Source organism: Nematocida displodere, assembly GCF_001642395.1.
Source record: "Nematocida displodere strain JUm2807 chromosome Unknown 2, whole genome shotgun sequence".
NCBI lineage: Eukaryota > Fungi > Microsporidia > Nematocida > Nematocida displodere.
This window is the reverse complement of record NW_027138156.1, coordinates 176,277-189,848: the sequence shown is the minus strand read 5'-3', so window position 1 is coordinate 189,848 and position 13,572 is coordinate 176,277. Positions and strand designations below refer to the sequence as shown.

Genomic DNA, 13,572 nt, shown 5'->3' with positions numbered 1-13,572 from the left:
TCGGGCTTTCGAGGTTTGCGGGATCAATAAATGAATCTTCTGGGTTGGTCGTTTAGGATGGGCTCAACTATCTTCCACTGCTGCTCTACCTCTTCTGGGGTGGAGAAGTGGCTGGCTGGTGTATCGGTGGAAAGGATGTACTTGAAGAGTGTTTGGTACGGCGTTGATCCGTTGGCTGCGCGGGTAATTGGTAGGTTTATCCTTTTCAGAAGCCTTTTCTTTTCTTTCAGGTAGATAGTCGCTGTTTCTTTTGGCGTTATTTCTATCCGCACCATCCCAGTAATGCTTTCGGTAGAGGTTTCGGCAAGCCTCTTCTTGTTCTCAAAGTCGGTGCTTTGGTTGGTATAGTTGCGAACTACCTCAATGCCTGCTGCGCTCAGGGTTACCAGGAAGCCAACAAAGTGCTTTTTGAGCTTCTTCCCGCCCTCAAGGGTTAGTGGAACGCCCCAGCCCCCTGAAATCCTTGTTCGCGTCTTCACATAGGTTTCTGCAGTTGCTTTGTCCCCAAGCCTGGCTATCTCCTTAACGTATTCCTCGTATCCTCCATACTTGGTGTTTTCCGGGCTCAGTGGCTCAATGGCCTGGAGAACCTGGAGCTTGCTGGCTGTCTTGCTTGAGAGAAGAATTGAGAGCGACTGCAGCAAGTGGTTCTGAACTACGTCCCTGCAGGCTCCAGAGGCGTTGTAGTACCCCTCTCTTCCCTTTACGTCTCCCACCTCATTAAAGCATCCCTTTATCTTCTTGACCAGCCCGGGCTTGACCACCTGCCCAAGAACTGTCTCGGCAAGCAGCCGTGGTACTTGGAGAATGACGTTTTTAAAGAGGTAGTGGTCAACACAGAGCAGGGGGCAGGGAAGTGCGTCTGCCTGTTTCTTCAGGAGGTAGAAGGTTTCTAATGAGGTGCCATGTGGCTTCTCTGCAAGAATGACGCTTTTTCTCTCAAAAGAAGCTACCTGGGCAGTTATCACCGGGTACACCTCGGGAGGCACTGCCAGGTAGAAGTAGACAGTTTCAGCTACTTCCTGCCCAACCCGTCCACCAACCCGTCCACTAATCCTTTCAATGCATTCCTCGTACGACCCGTGGACGTACTCAATCGCCTCAACCGTTTCTTTCAGGAAGTTAATGCTTGGGTCTATCCGCCGCAGAAACTCTGGGGTAGTTAGTGGGGTGCGTGCATACCCCAGGATGGCTGGAATCTTTTCTCCCGAGTTTTTCAGTAAGTTGCCCTGCTCTAGCTGGGTCACCTGCATCCCCGCCTCGTCCATACAGAGGTACTCTTTCCGATTCCTGGGATTGGCGGGGTTGGCGTGGGTGATTGGGCTGTGCTTTAGTGCCAGGGTGGACACTGAGCTGCTTAGCGTTCCTGAGGTGTGTTCCAGCTCCTTTTCTATAAAATCTGTTTTGGTGCAGTGGCTGAGCTTCTCCCGCAGCATTGCATCAAGTGCGGGAAAGATTTTCTTCTTGCACAGGTCTCCGGTGGCCCCAATAATTACTAACATTAATTTTTTCAAGCGAATGCACAAACAGAGACAAAAACAGCCAGCGGTGTCTCTTCCTTGGGCCAGGTCTTTAGAAAAGATCTTGAATGAGCTTAATGCGTCCTCGCACTTCTATGAGATCTCTGCCCTTGTTGATACCTCCCTCTTTTCCGGGAAGATTAGCATCGCTGCCAAAAGCATCCTTATCGCTTACATGCATCTGAAGAGTTGCAATTTCCCGATTGTGATTGAAGATATCGTCAGGTACTCTGGCCTGGATAAAACGGCACTTCTTTCTTTTATAGGCCGGAACAGAGCCACCTTTCCCTGTTTTGCCGAACCTTCAGCCGAGTACATTGAGAGCATCTACCGCCGCGTCTACCAAACGCTCACCCGAACAGAGAAGCGCCCTAAAAACGAGCTGGGCTCTGTCAGGGAGCTGCACTCAAAGGGATACTTCTACAGAAAGAGTCCTCTTGTTAGCTGCGCCTGTCTCTGTCTCCCCGAAAAAGATCCCAAAGACATCCTAGCATCTATAGAGGCGATTATTCCAGCCAGCCGGTACACAGCTGCCTTTGTTAAAAAAGAGCTGCTTAGACTCGCTGAGGCGCTGAGCCCTTCCCCCGTTGACAAGTATGCTGCGACTCGAAAGAAGAAGCAAGACCTGTTCAACCAGTCCCTTGCTCTCTACACTGCCCCAGTCACTTCACTAACTCAGTACTCAACGACCTACCACAGCGTTCTAATTGAGAACCTTCTAAAAAACGGCATTCCCCCAGAAACCATTCAAAACCTAACCAAGAAAGGAATGGAGTACTACTCCGACTTCCATCACACCTAGCCCCCACCCGACAATTGCCCCCACACCCGCACATGACAATTCCAAGACGCGGTGCTTCATTCTGACTATTTTCTATCTCTATTTATACCTGTGAACCTTAATAGATTGGAGAAACTAAACTGTAGCTTAATAAATTAATAATCTGACATACAGATTAGCTTCCTTTTTTTATTTAAGTACCACTTTGAACTCTAAAAGATTAAGAGTTACTGTGTCTGTTTCATCGGTGGTAAAAGAGGTTTTGGTGAGAACAATGCGCTTGGTAAAGATGGGGGCATCTAAAGTTAGTGTTTCGTACTCCCCTCCCTCTCCACAGACGTTGAAATCTTCTTCCGTTAGCACGCCCTTGGAAAGCTCTATTTGATTGGCTGCATAGGCCGTGTAGGTTGTGAGAACCTCTGAAATGTTTTTCCCAATCAGTGCAGATAGAGGATGTCCACCTGCTTTAATCAAGATGGCATCTACTTTTGCGTCGACCATCTCCTCAAGAAGCTCTCTCTGGTTCCTGTTCCAGAGGTATGCGAGGGGCGTTAAGCTGAGTCTCTGGCAAACGTTGATCACTCGGTTGTTCTGGTACTGCGACATAATTGCGCCAACGCCAACACCCTCTAAGCTGTACTTCTCCTTCAGGTGCTTCAGGGCGTGGTAGAGGTCTTCTACTTCGTCATCGGCTGTTTCCTGGTAGTCTAGGTCCTGGGTCTTAGATAGGCCGCTCGTCTCGGCCTGTTCAAGCGGAACGTTCAAGCACTCAGCTACTGCAGCCACTAAGTTGTTTCCAGCGTACTGGTACATGTAAGAGTCTTTCTCCTCAGGGGTTTTCATGTTAAGCACGGCAACTAGTTGGTGATTCTCCTCCAAAGCCTTCATTGTGTTGTAAATGCTATCTTTGCCTCCACTGAGCAGAGCAATAAAACGCATGGCTAATTTTTTACAATGTCTAAAGGACCTTTAGCTAGCGCTAGGATAAGAAAGGAGTACATTGAACTAATGGAGGAAACAAAGGAGAAGAAAGACTCCTCAGAAGCAGAGAGTTCTTTGTTTGCCATCTACCAAAGAACCAACACCCTTCTTGCTTCAGTTACAACCACCCCAGAGCTACGCTTGGACGCCTCTGTTTCTGGGGAGGTGGTTGATATAGCATCCAACCGCCTCCACAAGCTCTGTGTGGGTGCACTAATTACGCCCGAAGAGTTTGTCGCTTCAATGAGGGAGGCCGTGTTTTCAGAGGGCTTTTTCAGAGAGGCCCACAGCTGCTTCAGAGGGGCCCTCTTTCCAGCCATCCTTTCGGTTGAGGGGGAGGCCCTGGAAAGAGACAGGCGGGCGCCCAAGAAAAGAAAGGACGAGGGAGAAATAGAGCGCCCAGAAGCCGCGCCCAAAAACACCCTGGCACAAATAGATGCCCCAGAAAAGGTCAAAGCCATTTTTAAAGTGCTGAGCCAAAAAAAACGGATTGAGCTGCTTCATTTGATCGTTGACCCTGAAAATTTTGCAAAAACCGTTGAAAACCTTCTTTACCTCTCATTTGCCATCAAGCTAGAACGGGCTTTTATTTCAAAAGAGAACGGGAGCTTTCTAGTAACGGCAGACCAGGAAGAACACTCTCTCCACGACCCCTCCCACCTAATTCTCTCGATATCCCAGGAGGAGGCGGAGGACGCCGCCAGGAAGCACGGCCTCACCCGCTCCCTGCTTGACTAGGCTACCTGTTACTGTAGGAGACACTCTCGCTTTCGTTGTAAATGCCGTAGCTAGACTCTCCAGGCTTAGGTCTCTCAGAGGAAGGCTTTTCAGGGCAGTCAATAGCTACGTGACTGACCGAGGCGGCTGGTGTGGCTGGGTCAAGGGACAGCCCTTTTTCCGCTCCAAAAACAACACCTGGGGCTTCTTTCTTTGTTTCCATCGTGGTCACAGCGTTGTTGTATTTATGTTGTGGGTGCTGATTAATAGAAACAAACAATTACTGGTTTATTCTTAGAATATGCTTCACTTCTTTTGGCGGGTAATTTCCCGGCATATTCTTTATTTAAGAAGGAGGCAGAGGAAAGGGATGTTCTACGCCGTCGAGGTACTTTCAAGGCGAGGAAAGCTTTCAGCTGCATGGATAGCTGCACATTTTGACCGGAGACTTACTAAGTCCGAGGTAGCTCACGCTTCAATTGCTGAAACCGTTGATTTGATTCAGAAGGGGAAGGTTCCCGAGCTAGCCCTTAGAACCAGCAGCCACATACTCCTGGGCCTTTCCAAGCTTTTCTTCAGGAAAACAAAGATGCTTTACGAGGACTGCACAGCCCTGTTCAGCCACATAACCCATCTACCGCCCCAGAAAACCAGTCCAGCCACTTTCAGGTGCGCCCCCAAAGAAAAAATAACCGTTACCCCTGGCCTAAGAATGCTTTTTCTTGCTGGTATTTCAGGTAACAATAGGTCGAGTGTGGAGCACACCACCAACTCCCTTTTGGAGATAGAAGCGCCCCGGGCCTCGTTTGGAGCATCCCTGGGGGCCTCTTCCTTCAACTGCTCCTTCAGTCTTAATGATATTTCGCTCTCAGATGCAGTTACTCTCGATAGACCCAGTATATTCAACGACTCGATTTCACTCCAGAACCAGACCACCCTGAATACCGTTGAGGCCTTCAACCCTCCAAGCTTCAACGACCCAGAGAGCCTCCCGGCGCTGCCTGAAGAGCCCCCAAAGAGAAAGCTAGCTGAAGACTTGCCACACAAGAAGGAAAAAGTTACAGTTGATCGAACTACCACAGTGCCCAGTGCGTACCTGAAAATCTTACAAGCAGATAGTTACCCCGTAAAAAATCGGGATAGATTTTCCCTTTTTCTTCCCACAGAGATAAGAGGCTTTTTTGCCGTTACAGAAGCAATTGAGGAGATAGATGGTCTGTCAATGGACCAGTCGGTGGAAATTCCCAGAGGCACAGTCATTTCTCCACTGCACAACCCAACCCTTCCCCTAATTGACGACATTCCACCAATGAGCCTTGAGGCCTCATTTGACGCACTAAGACATAGCATTGGGTTTGAGACAGGCCCAGAGGTTGAGGCAGGCAGTAGCGAGAGACAGAGTCTTCAGAACATGCCCCAGCTTATAACCGAGCTAACCCACCATTTAGAAGGGGCATGTGCTAAAGATAAAGCCCTGGCCTTCTTTAGCCTTCTTCTGCTGGTTACTGAGGGAAGGATAGAGGCCAAACAGTCCTCCCCCTTCTCACCAATAGTCCTGGCCTAGGGCGATAGTATAGTCTGCACCAGCCTCTTAGGCTAGGTCATGGGTCATGGGTCATGGGTCATGGTATAGCCAGGTACTTTATTAAACCTTCTTTTGTACCTGTTTTTGTGGTGGCAAGTCATAGACCGTGACACGTCAAAGCCCAAAGCCCAAAGCCCGTGGTAGGCGTGTCTATTTAGTGGTCTTTTTCTGAAAATATTTATGCACTCGAAGAAAGAGAAGACCCCAACCATGAAAGAGGCTCCCAAGCGTCTAGCTGTTATCACCCAGTCAGCAAACAGTCCAAAGACCAAGCCCATCTCAGACTTCTTTCTCTCAGCTAAGAAAGACTCTACCAGATACATCGATAAAGAAAGTAGCTGCTTGCCCTCCTCAGAAAATACGGGAGTAGCTAACGGAAGACTGGAAGAGCAGCTAAAACGGTTAGAATGCACCCTTTTTGTTTACATAAACCCAGTTAAAGGGGACAAGGTAAGAATAACCGTGGGAAGAACGCACGAGTACCAAATCATTGACATGGCCCACTTTGACATCGTCTCAGAAGACACCCTGGGGGCTATTCCAATCGACACGGGCTCTCTGGCCGTGGTGATAGTTAACGGGCGCAGTAGCTCCCCCCGCTTGCAGAACCTACTTCTCGACCTGCTTAGAGAGTCTTTGCCAACAGCAGCGGGCATAAGTGTCTGCAACCACGCCTACGGGCTTACCTTTGTTGGGGAAGTAGTTACACTCGATGTTCTTAAAGTAACTGCCTCTCCCTTCTCTATTTCACCCATTTCTCCGTCAATCACCCTCACCACCTTAAATACCTTCCACTGCAGTGAGTCGTCATTTAAAACATCGAAGAAGATCGTTAGACAAACAGAGAAAAAGGTTAAAAACGTTGAAAAAGGACCCCTTAACTCAACCCTTGGCGTTCTCCACCTTGAAAAGCAAAACCTTGCTGAGCTAAGGCTAAGCAAGGGTAAAGCTCTGCGGGAGAGAAAGACAAGGAAAAGATAGAGAGCAGATGCCGCGGTACGGCACATGCTGCGGTACGGCACACGCACCGCACGACCCATAAACTATTTTATTTTTAATTTTTTACCCCAAGGAATAAGATGGCTACAACTGGAAGAAAATTGGTTATTGACGCGAAAGGTCATATTGTGGGAAGACTTGCAGCATACGTTGCAAAAGCCTCACGCGAAGGGTACGAGGTAGTTGTTCTCAGAGCAGAAGGAACTATCTTCTCCTCCCCTCTTGAAAGACTTATCAAAATATACGAGGACAAAAAGAGAAAGAGATGCTTGGTTAACCCAAAGAAAGGACCATTCCACTACAAGGAGCCATCCAAGTGCTTCAGAAGAGTTGTTAGAGGTATGCTAAACTACAAAGGTGTGTCAGGATCCCAGAACTATGCCAGCATCACTATTTTCGACGGTATCCCCCTTGAGTACGAAAACGTAGAAAGAGTTGTCTGCACCCACGCACTTGCCTCAACCCAAATCAACCCAGACACAAAGAGATGCACCCTTGGAGAGGTCTGTGCACAGATGGGATGGAGCAACGGCGAGATCCTTAAGAAGTTTGAGACCCAAAGGCTCATCAGGGCAGAAGAGGTAGCCAAGACTCAGAGGGCACAACAACAAAAGAAGGAAGACTTCATTAACAGTGACGGTTTCAAGAAAGAGCTTTCAGAGCTTATCTCAAAGATTGAATAAACAGTTGCCTTTATTTCCTCCCAAAAGAGTTGCTATCTACTCCAAGCGTTCTTATTCTACCGACCATATGGGCCGTGTCCGTTGACATTTCTCTGATTCTCTCGTAGACCTCAACGGAGTGGTACTGCAGCCCCGTTCGCGGGCAGAGGTAGTGGGCCTCAAGACCAACCAGGTCGCAAAGTTTAAGCGTGGGCCTGGTAGATACTCTGGTGAACATGGAAATAAAAAGCGGGGACTCAACCAGGAGCTTGTTGTACGATTGTTTCAGCGTCTTGTTCTTGCTTTTCCTCTCTGCTTCTTTGCCGCTCATTTTTTTACCACCTCTTCCCCAATATTTTTGCTAATATTTGGGATTCTAATAACCCGATTCTCAAAGGAGCGATTGACAAATAACTGGCACCCAAGACGTGAAGTTCGTGTGAGGCCTTTGGCCGTGTCTAAAAGATCTTCTTCTCTTTCCGTTAGGGTAGATTGGTTTTTTTGGTAAGTTTCTCTATCTAGGACTACGTGGCAGGTGGAGCAAGCTAGGGATCCTTCACAGGCGCCTTGGAGGGGTACTTTATTTATGTGTGCTGCTTCAAGGAGGGAAAGGCCCGTTTTAACCACAATGGGAAGGATTGCCTCCTTGGCCGAGAAGAGCACCCGTACACTGTCGTTCATAAAAATTTAAACAAGCTTCTTCTGGGTCTTGAGGAAGCCTTGGGCGGAAAAGTAAACGACTAAAACGACTAAAACAAGCGTGTTTGGGAGCGAGATGAGAAGAGTGTCTATCCTTTCAGAGATGTATGCTATCTTGGGTTAGCTGGAATAACTTACTTTTGAAACGACTGCTACAATGCAGAGGTATGCTAGCGTTGGCAGAATTAGGGTGGTGGCTCGGGATGCGTCCATTTTTTGTTTTATTTTTTTATCCTTGCAATGATTATTCCAACCCAGGAAATTAAGAAAGTCCACGAGTTTATCTTCACAAATGGATGCATCGTGGTAGAAGACAAGTCAACGCTTGAAAACCACCCAATGATTGACGTAACCAACCACAAAGTCATGAAAATCGTTAAGAGCATGAACTCAAAGGGCTTATTTGATAGAGAGTTTATTTGGAAGCACGCGTACTACACGCTAAACCACACGGGCATTCAGTGGCTCAGGAACAAGTTGTACCTTGGAGCAGAGGAGTACCCTGCAACACACAGTGCTATGCCCCTGGAGAGCGAGAAGGAGGTTGCTGCTGAGGAGGCAACTATGTTCCGAAGAGGATAAATAAAGCTATCTGGTTTATGTGGTTGGCCGGGGTACGGTGCGGTGCGTGGCTGGTCGGGGTGCAGCACCTGTCATAGCCACGACCTGAACACAGACCAGGCTTTAACCCGGGTAATGAGAAGGAGGCACTTGTCCCGAAAGGCACCAAGGTAGTGCCTGGCTAGGTTGGTCTGGTTAGGTGAGAGGGAGAAGGGAAGTAAAACAGAAGCAAGGATGGCTACCACCGTAAAGAAGTAGAAGAAAGAATACTTCCTTTCCCCGGAGAGGAAGGCGTCTAGTTGAGCTTCCATTTCATCAACGACTTTGTTGTTATCAATGACGATATCGCACTTTTTCCGTTTTTCCTGGAGAGGTAGCTGGTCCTGGGCAATGGCCTGGCTCAGGGCGGGGTCTTTGCCGTAGACTGGGTCCTGGATTCTTTCTTCCTGGGTTTTTGGTCCGCATGTAACCACCAAGACCTTGTCGAAGTACTTCTCCATTGAGCACTCGTAGAGGAAAGGTACTTCAACGAAGAGGGTGCCTTTCCCAAGGAAGGTGTGCAGGTGGAGAGAGACGCTGAGCTTGTGTCTGAGCTGTGGAATGAGGATGTCTTTTACTTTGGTGGGGTCGGGGTGGTTGAGGCGTTTTTCTACCTTGCCGGCGTCTGTTCCGGTGCTTGTTCTTGGAATGCTGGCGTGGGAGAGTCTTATTTGGGTTTTTGTGTCCTCAAGGAGGTCGGTTAGGCTGTCTTCAAGGGAGAGGGTTGCGTATCCCTGGTTTCTGATGTACTCCAGGGCCGTGGTCTTTCCCGTGGCTCTTCCTCCAGTCACTGCTATTGTCTTCATACACAGAGAGAAGCGTCACCTTTTATCATTGGCGATAGCCAATAAAAACAAGATAAATTTTAGCTGATTGGTTGGTGCCTGAACTTTATTAGAGTGGCAGATTTTTGCGTTTATGAAGGTGCATGCATTTGAGAGTTTAGCCTCAACGCAGACGTACTGCCTTGAAAAGCACCCAGAGCTTGAAGACTTTTGCGTGGTGGTGTGTGAGAGGCAGACGGGAGGCATTGGGCGGAGTGGAAGGAGCTGGGTCTCGGTGGGGGAGAGTCTGACTTTTTCTATTTGTCTAAAGCTAAAGTCTCCACCCCTAAAAAATTTGTCGGTTCGGGTTTCCTGGACAGTTAAAAGAGTTCTTGAGGCACACGGCGTGGGGAGTCTTAGAGTTAAGTGGCCTAATGACGTCTGCATCCAAAAAACACCAACAAAAACCGAAAAGGTTTCAGGTATTCTTATTAATACGGTTGAAAACGAGACAGGGACTGTCCACATCATTGGGATAGGCATTAACCTGGGCGGAGTACTTCCGTACGCCACCATTGACACCCTAGCTGCACAGCCCATCAACAAACACCAGCTAATGACAGATATAGCAGAAGAAGTAGCTAAAGAAGCCAAAAACGGACCTGACACACCGTTTTCAGAAACGCAAGTGTTCCCGCACAACCATCTCTATCTAAACAAAGAGATTTACAAGATTCTCACAGTCGGAGACACCTTGGTCCTTGAAGGTAAAGGTGGCCGGCAAACGGTTTCTCTTAGTGAGTACTCCTATGACCTAGACCGCAACACACTTACCTGGACAGGGTGTATCTGAGCGGAAGCGGGTACTGTCCCACAGACCTGGTGCCTGTCCGGGTTCCTAGCCCGGTGCCTGTCCCGGTACCTGATACCCGAACAAGCCCGAACAGTTAACGAATAAAAGTATTTCTTTGTTTAAATTTGAGAAAAAGATGTATCTAAGGGACGGAGAAAAGAGGAGAAAGAAGAGAAAAGAGAACAAGGAAGGCGCGCCCCAAGTCACGTTCAAGCTAGGACCTTCGCGGGTGGTCCTAACTCTTGATTCGCTGCTTAGCTTTTTCCGAATGGCTGCTGGTGAGGATGAGACGTGTAAATTTGCAACCATAAGGAACCCAGAGGACGTCTTTTCAGTCGATGTAACTATAAGCCAGAAAAGTATCCCAGTGAAGAAGATCCTCTTCGAAGCTCCTCTAAAAGAGACTCCAGAGCCATTTGACCTTGTTTTTCTGCTTAGTCACCGGAGAGTGTACACCACAGGCACAGACACAGGCACAGGCACAGACACAGACACGGACACACAAACCCTTACTCTGAGCAACATAAAACCTTATCTCCTTGAAGATCTTGCTTTTATCTACCAGCCACCGTCAGATGGAAGACTACTCACGCCTGCCCCCAAAGAGAGAGACTTGTTCTTTAAGAGCCACTGCAATGTCTCCCAAGCAAGTATCAGTGCTGCCTTCCTCCCCCCACCACCTCTCAATGTGGTTCGGGTTAGTTCGGAACCATTGGATTCTTCAGGTTGTCCGATATCCTCACAAAAATACACAGCGGTTCGGGTAGATGGCCAAGCCATGGTCCAGTTCATCTCACACACAGCTTACGACATCATTGGCCTCGACTGTGAAATGGTTGAAACAACCAAAGGAACAGAACTAGGCATGATAAGCGTAGTGGACCAGTATAATAAGAACATCTACACCAAAAACGTACTCCCAACATCCACAGTCCTAGACTATAAAGAAGAGTACTCCGGGCTGTCTGCAAGCTCGTTCCTGAACCACTGCCCCTGCCTGCTGTGCTCCCCAGACAACTCCCGAACCAATCCCGATCTCTCACCTACAGAATGCTCCAAATCAGTCGTTACCTACAAAGAGCTACTTGACGATCTTTCTGCAATCATTGGCAGGGATACAGTAATCGTTGGACACTCTCTGTCCCATGACATGGTTGCACTGGGCATCTACCACCAACGCTTTGTTGATACCTCTTTCTTGTTTTCCACAACGACCCACTACCGACTCAGGCTTAAAACAATTGCCGAGAGGTTCCTAGGGGTGGTCATCCAGGAGGGCTCACACTCTCCATACGAGGACGCAGTGGCTGCAATTGAAGCTTTGCGCGTGAAGGTGGCCTCTGGAGCGCTTGTTTCTTCCACGGAGTACCAAATACTCACGGAAAAAGTACCCGTTAGGATTAGAGCCAGCACGTGCAGCCAAGAGACCGGGCTTAGGTTTGTGCTTGGGGGTGCCCCCGCCAAGAGCCACCCAGGGAGCATCAATCTAAACCTGTTCAGAGCCAGGGACGGCTTCTGGATTGGGCGCTTCTTTGAAAACTGAAGATAGCCGTTCGGGTTAGCGGTAGCGGTATTTGGTTTATTTAGTCAAGCTTCTCAACTGTGAGTCTGGACTCTCCATTGGTAAGCACTATGCCCAGATCTGCTGCTCTCTTAACGATGTCGACTCTTTTCTTGGCACCTACTCCATGAGCTATCTCTCCACAGTAAACTCTGTTAAGAGAGGTAAGCGCTTCAAGGTCACCTATGTTACTGATGATGACTTTTTTGAAGCCATTGGGGAGAATGTGTCTAACTAAGTTGTTTCCTTTGAAGCCAATGGAAGGCATCACCATGGTACCTCTCAGTCTTTTTCTGACTTTGTTGTCGATACCCTTTGGCTTTCTCCAGGAAGGCTTAACTCTCTTGAACTGGTCGCTCTGGAAGCGGTTGAACTCTCTCTTTGTCTTCTTGACTTTAACGAATTGAACGATAGGAGTCGTCTTTAGTAAGCCATTCATGCTGGGGTGAAAATTAAAAAAATATTTGTCTTTTCGCAAGTGCTTGGTCGTTAGCTTATTTCCCTTACCGCTCTTATTTGTATCCAGACACGTTGCATCTCTAGGTGCTTCTTTCGGTTGATAAGGAGTCTTTTGTCTTCTTTGTACTCTAGAAGCTTAAAACCAGCGAGTGCAAAGATTTCCTTGGCTCTGGCTTCGGTGAAAAAGTAGGCAAAGGTTCCCTCTCCTCGCTGGTAGAAGTTTTTAGCTACTATCTGCTGCGGCCTGAATCTAAGCTGTGTCATGTCCATGTACCCGTAATCTCTCATTAGCAGCATACCTCCCGGCTTAAGTGAGGCAAAGATTTTCTTAAGTGCTGGAACGTGTTTATCTGGGTGGATCGCTGAAAGCGTAAAAATAAGAAGAATGTAGTTCATGTCCTTATAAGGAAAAGGCGTTGGAAGGGTTAAATCGTGGACTTCAAAGTTTCCTTCAGAGAGTTCAGGTCTGTTCTTGATGATGGAGATGGCACTGGGGGCACAATCAATGCCAAAAACCAACGAGGTTTTTGGGAGCTGGGTGAGTGAGCTTCCCGTTCCGCACCCCACTTCAAAGATGCGGGCCCCTTCCTCTGATAGCTCTGGGAACTCTTTAAGAATCCACTTTCTCTCCTGGTAGAAGGATGCTTGGTGCTTTTGGTAGAAAGCGTTCCACGGGGTGTAAGTTACGGGCTCTGGAGTTTCTTTGATGTACGTTTCATCATGTGCTATTTTTGCAGAGGCTTCTTTTGCTTTTTCCTCCGACAGAGAGACGTTGTCCCAGGCGTTATACTCAAACTTAGCATCTTCTTGGAGAATTCTGTTTCTTTCCATGAGCTTATTTTTTGTCAAAATTTGCTGTTCATGGAAGGATCTTTATTTGAATGGGTGCTTCTGGTGGTGCTTGGGGTTTCTAGCGTGCTTATTAAGGGAATGTTGCTAAAAAGACTTTTTGGCAGAAGAAAGACCTTGAGGCGTCTACCAAGGAGTGTTCTTATCATTAACACTTACGCCCCCATTGGCAGTGACTTGCTAAGTAGTCTTCAAAACCGGTACGCCCTGAAAGAGCTAAAAGAGTCGGTGAAAACAGACTATCAGGAGGAGTACCAAAAGTTTGTTCGGGCCGTAGATGAAAACGAACCACCAGTTGAAAAAACGAGAAAAGAGGCTTATGAAAGATTGTGCCGGTTTATTGAGTCGAAAAATCAGTTATTTCCCGATTTGGTTATTTTGTGCTCAGAGGCTGCCAAATTGGCAACCAACCAGCCATTTCTTCTCTACCAGGCCGAAATACACCATTCCAGGGAGGAGTTCTCAGAAAGCGTTCTTATTAAGGCCCTGGGCCACTATAGCACCTGTGAGCAAAGAAACGGGAAGTAGTTCGGGCTGGTGCT

General features: G+C 48.0%; 16 protein-coding genes across 16 annotated transcripts; 9 read left to right on the top strand and 7 right to left on the bottom strand.

The window, feature by feature from the left end:
• Positions 1–23: 23 nt before the first annotated feature.
• On the bottom strand, positions 24–1,502 carry NEDG_00671 (glucose-6-phosphate 1-dehydrogenase; the record flags this gene model as incomplete). The annotated part of the gene is made up of 1 exon (XM_067688089.1): positions 24–1,502. The coding sequence occupies one exon, from the start codon at positions 1,500–1,502 to the stop codon at positions 24–26; it is 1,479 nt and encodes a 492-aa protein (XP_067544186.1).
• A 16-nt stretch (positions 1,503–1,518) lies between these two features.
• On the top strand, positions 1,519–2,322 carry NEDG_00670 (uncharacterized protein; the record flags this gene model as incomplete). Its single annotated transcript, XM_067688088.1, has 1 exon — positions 1,519–2,322. The coding sequence occupies one exon, from the start codon at positions 1,519–1,521 to the stop codon at positions 2,320–2,322; it is 804 nt and encodes a 267-aa protein (XP_067544185.1).
• A 168-nt stretch (positions 2,323–2,490) lies between these two features.
• On the bottom strand, positions 2,491–3,240 carry NEDG_00669 (diphthine-ammonia ligase; the record flags this gene model as incomplete). Its single annotated transcript, XM_067688087.1, has 1 exon — positions 2,491–3,240. The coding sequence occupies one exon, from the start codon at positions 3,238–3,240 to the stop codon at positions 2,491–2,493; it is 750 nt and encodes a 249-aa protein (XP_067544184.1).
• Positions 3,241–3,255: 15 nt separating this feature from the next.
• NEDG_00668 (uncharacterized protein) lies at positions 3,256–4,020 on the top strand (the record flags this gene model as incomplete). Its single annotated transcript, XM_067688086.1, has 1 exon — positions 3,256–4,020. The coding sequence occupies one exon, from the start codon at positions 3,256–3,258 to the stop codon at positions 4,018–4,020; it is 765 nt and encodes a 254-aa protein (XP_067544183.1).
• Positions 4,021–4,369: 349 nt separating this feature from the next.
• NEDG_00667 (uncharacterized protein) lies at positions 4,370–5,563 on the top strand (the record flags this gene model as incomplete). The annotated part of the gene is made up of 1 exon (XM_067688085.1): positions 4,370–5,563. The coding sequence occupies one exon, from the start codon at positions 4,370–4,372 to the stop codon at positions 5,561–5,563; it is 1,194 nt and encodes a 397-aa protein (XP_067544182.1).
• A 201-nt stretch (positions 5,564–5,764) lies between these two features.
• NEDG_00666 (ribosome production factor 2) lies at positions 5,765–6,565 on the top strand (the record flags this gene model as incomplete). The annotated part of the gene is made up of 1 exon (XM_067688084.1): positions 5,765–6,565. The coding sequence occupies one exon, from the start codon at positions 5,765–5,767 to the stop codon at positions 6,563–6,565; it is 801 nt and encodes a 266-aa protein (XP_067544181.1).
• Positions 6,566–6,663: 98 nt separating this feature from the next.
• Positions 6,664–7,266, top strand: NEDG_00665 (60S ribosomal protein uL13; the record flags this gene model as incomplete). The annotated part of the gene is made up of 1 exon (XM_067688083.1): positions 6,664–7,266. One exon carries the CDS (start codon positions 6,664–6,666, stop codon positions 7,264–7,266), a length of 603 nt encoding a protein of 200 aa, XP_067544180.1.
• Positions 7,267–7,276: 10 nt separating this feature from the next.
• Positions 7,277–7,576, bottom strand: NEDG_00664 (INO8 complex subunit C; the record flags this gene model as incomplete). The annotated part of the gene is made up of 1 exon (XM_067688082.1): positions 7,277–7,576. The coding sequence occupies one exon, from the start codon at positions 7,574–7,576 to the stop codon at positions 7,277–7,279; it is 300 nt and encodes a 99-aa protein (XP_067544179.1).
• On the bottom strand, positions 7,573–7,926 carry NEDG_00663 (uncharacterized protein; the record flags this gene model as incomplete). The annotated part of the gene is made up of 1 exon (XM_067688081.1): positions 7,573–7,926. One exon carries the CDS (start codon positions 7,924–7,926, stop codon positions 7,573–7,575), a length of 354 nt encoding a protein of 117 aa, XP_067544178.1.
• Positions 7,927–8,184: 258 nt separating this feature from the next.
• NEDG_00662 (40S ribosomal protein eS10) lies at positions 8,185–8,526 on the top strand (the record flags this gene model as incomplete). Its single annotated transcript, XM_067688080.1, has 1 exon — positions 8,185–8,526. One exon carries the CDS (start codon positions 8,185–8,187, stop codon positions 8,524–8,526), a length of 342 nt encoding a protein of 113 aa, XP_067544177.1.
• Positions 8,527–8,597: 71 nt separating this feature from the next.
• NEDG_00661 (dephospho-CoA kinase) lies at positions 8,598–9,350 on the bottom strand (the record flags this gene model as incomplete). Its single annotated transcript, XM_067688079.1, has 1 exon — positions 8,598–9,350. The coding sequence occupies one exon, from the start codon at positions 9,348–9,350 to the stop codon at positions 8,598–8,600; it is 753 nt and encodes a 250-aa protein (XP_067544176.1).
• A 112-nt stretch (positions 9,351–9,462) lies between these two features.
• NEDG_00660 (BirA family transcriptional regulator) lies at positions 9,463–10,161 on the top strand (the record flags this gene model as incomplete). Its single annotated transcript, XM_067688078.1, has 1 exon — positions 9,463–10,161. The coding sequence occupies one exon, from the start codon at positions 9,463–9,465 to the stop codon at positions 10,159–10,161; it is 699 nt and encodes a 232-aa protein (XP_067544175.1).
• A 136-nt stretch (positions 10,162–10,297) lies between these two features.
• Positions 10,298–11,704, top strand: NEDG_00659 (RNA exonuclease 1; the record flags this gene model as incomplete). Its single annotated transcript, XM_067688077.1, has 1 exon — positions 10,298–11,704. The coding sequence occupies one exon, from the start codon at positions 10,298–10,300 to the stop codon at positions 11,702–11,704; it is 1,407 nt and encodes a 468-aa protein (XP_067544174.1).
• Positions 11,705–11,744: 40 nt separating this feature from the next.
• NEDG_00658 (60S ribosomal protein eL32) lies at positions 11,745–12,161 on the bottom strand (the record flags this gene model as incomplete). Its single annotated transcript, XM_067688076.1, has 1 exon — positions 11,745–12,161. One exon carries the CDS (start codon positions 12,159–12,161, stop codon positions 11,745–11,747), a length of 417 nt encoding a protein of 138 aa, XP_067544173.1.
• A 50-nt stretch (positions 12,162–12,211) lies between these two features.
• NEDG_00657 (uncharacterized protein) lies at positions 12,212–13,012 on the bottom strand (the record flags this gene model as incomplete). The annotated part of the gene is made up of 1 exon (XM_067688075.1): positions 12,212–13,012. One exon carries the CDS (start codon positions 13,010–13,012, stop codon positions 12,212–12,214), a length of 801 nt encoding a protein of 266 aa, XP_067544172.1.
• A 30-nt stretch (positions 13,013–13,042) lies between these two features.
• Positions 13,043–13,558, top strand: NEDG_00656 (uncharacterized protein; the record flags this gene model as incomplete). Its single annotated transcript, XM_067688074.1, has 1 exon — positions 13,043–13,558. One exon carries the CDS (start codon positions 13,043–13,045, stop codon positions 13,556–13,558), a length of 516 nt encoding a protein of 171 aa, XP_067544171.1.
• Between the last annotated feature and the right edge of the window lie 14 nt (positions 13,559–13,572).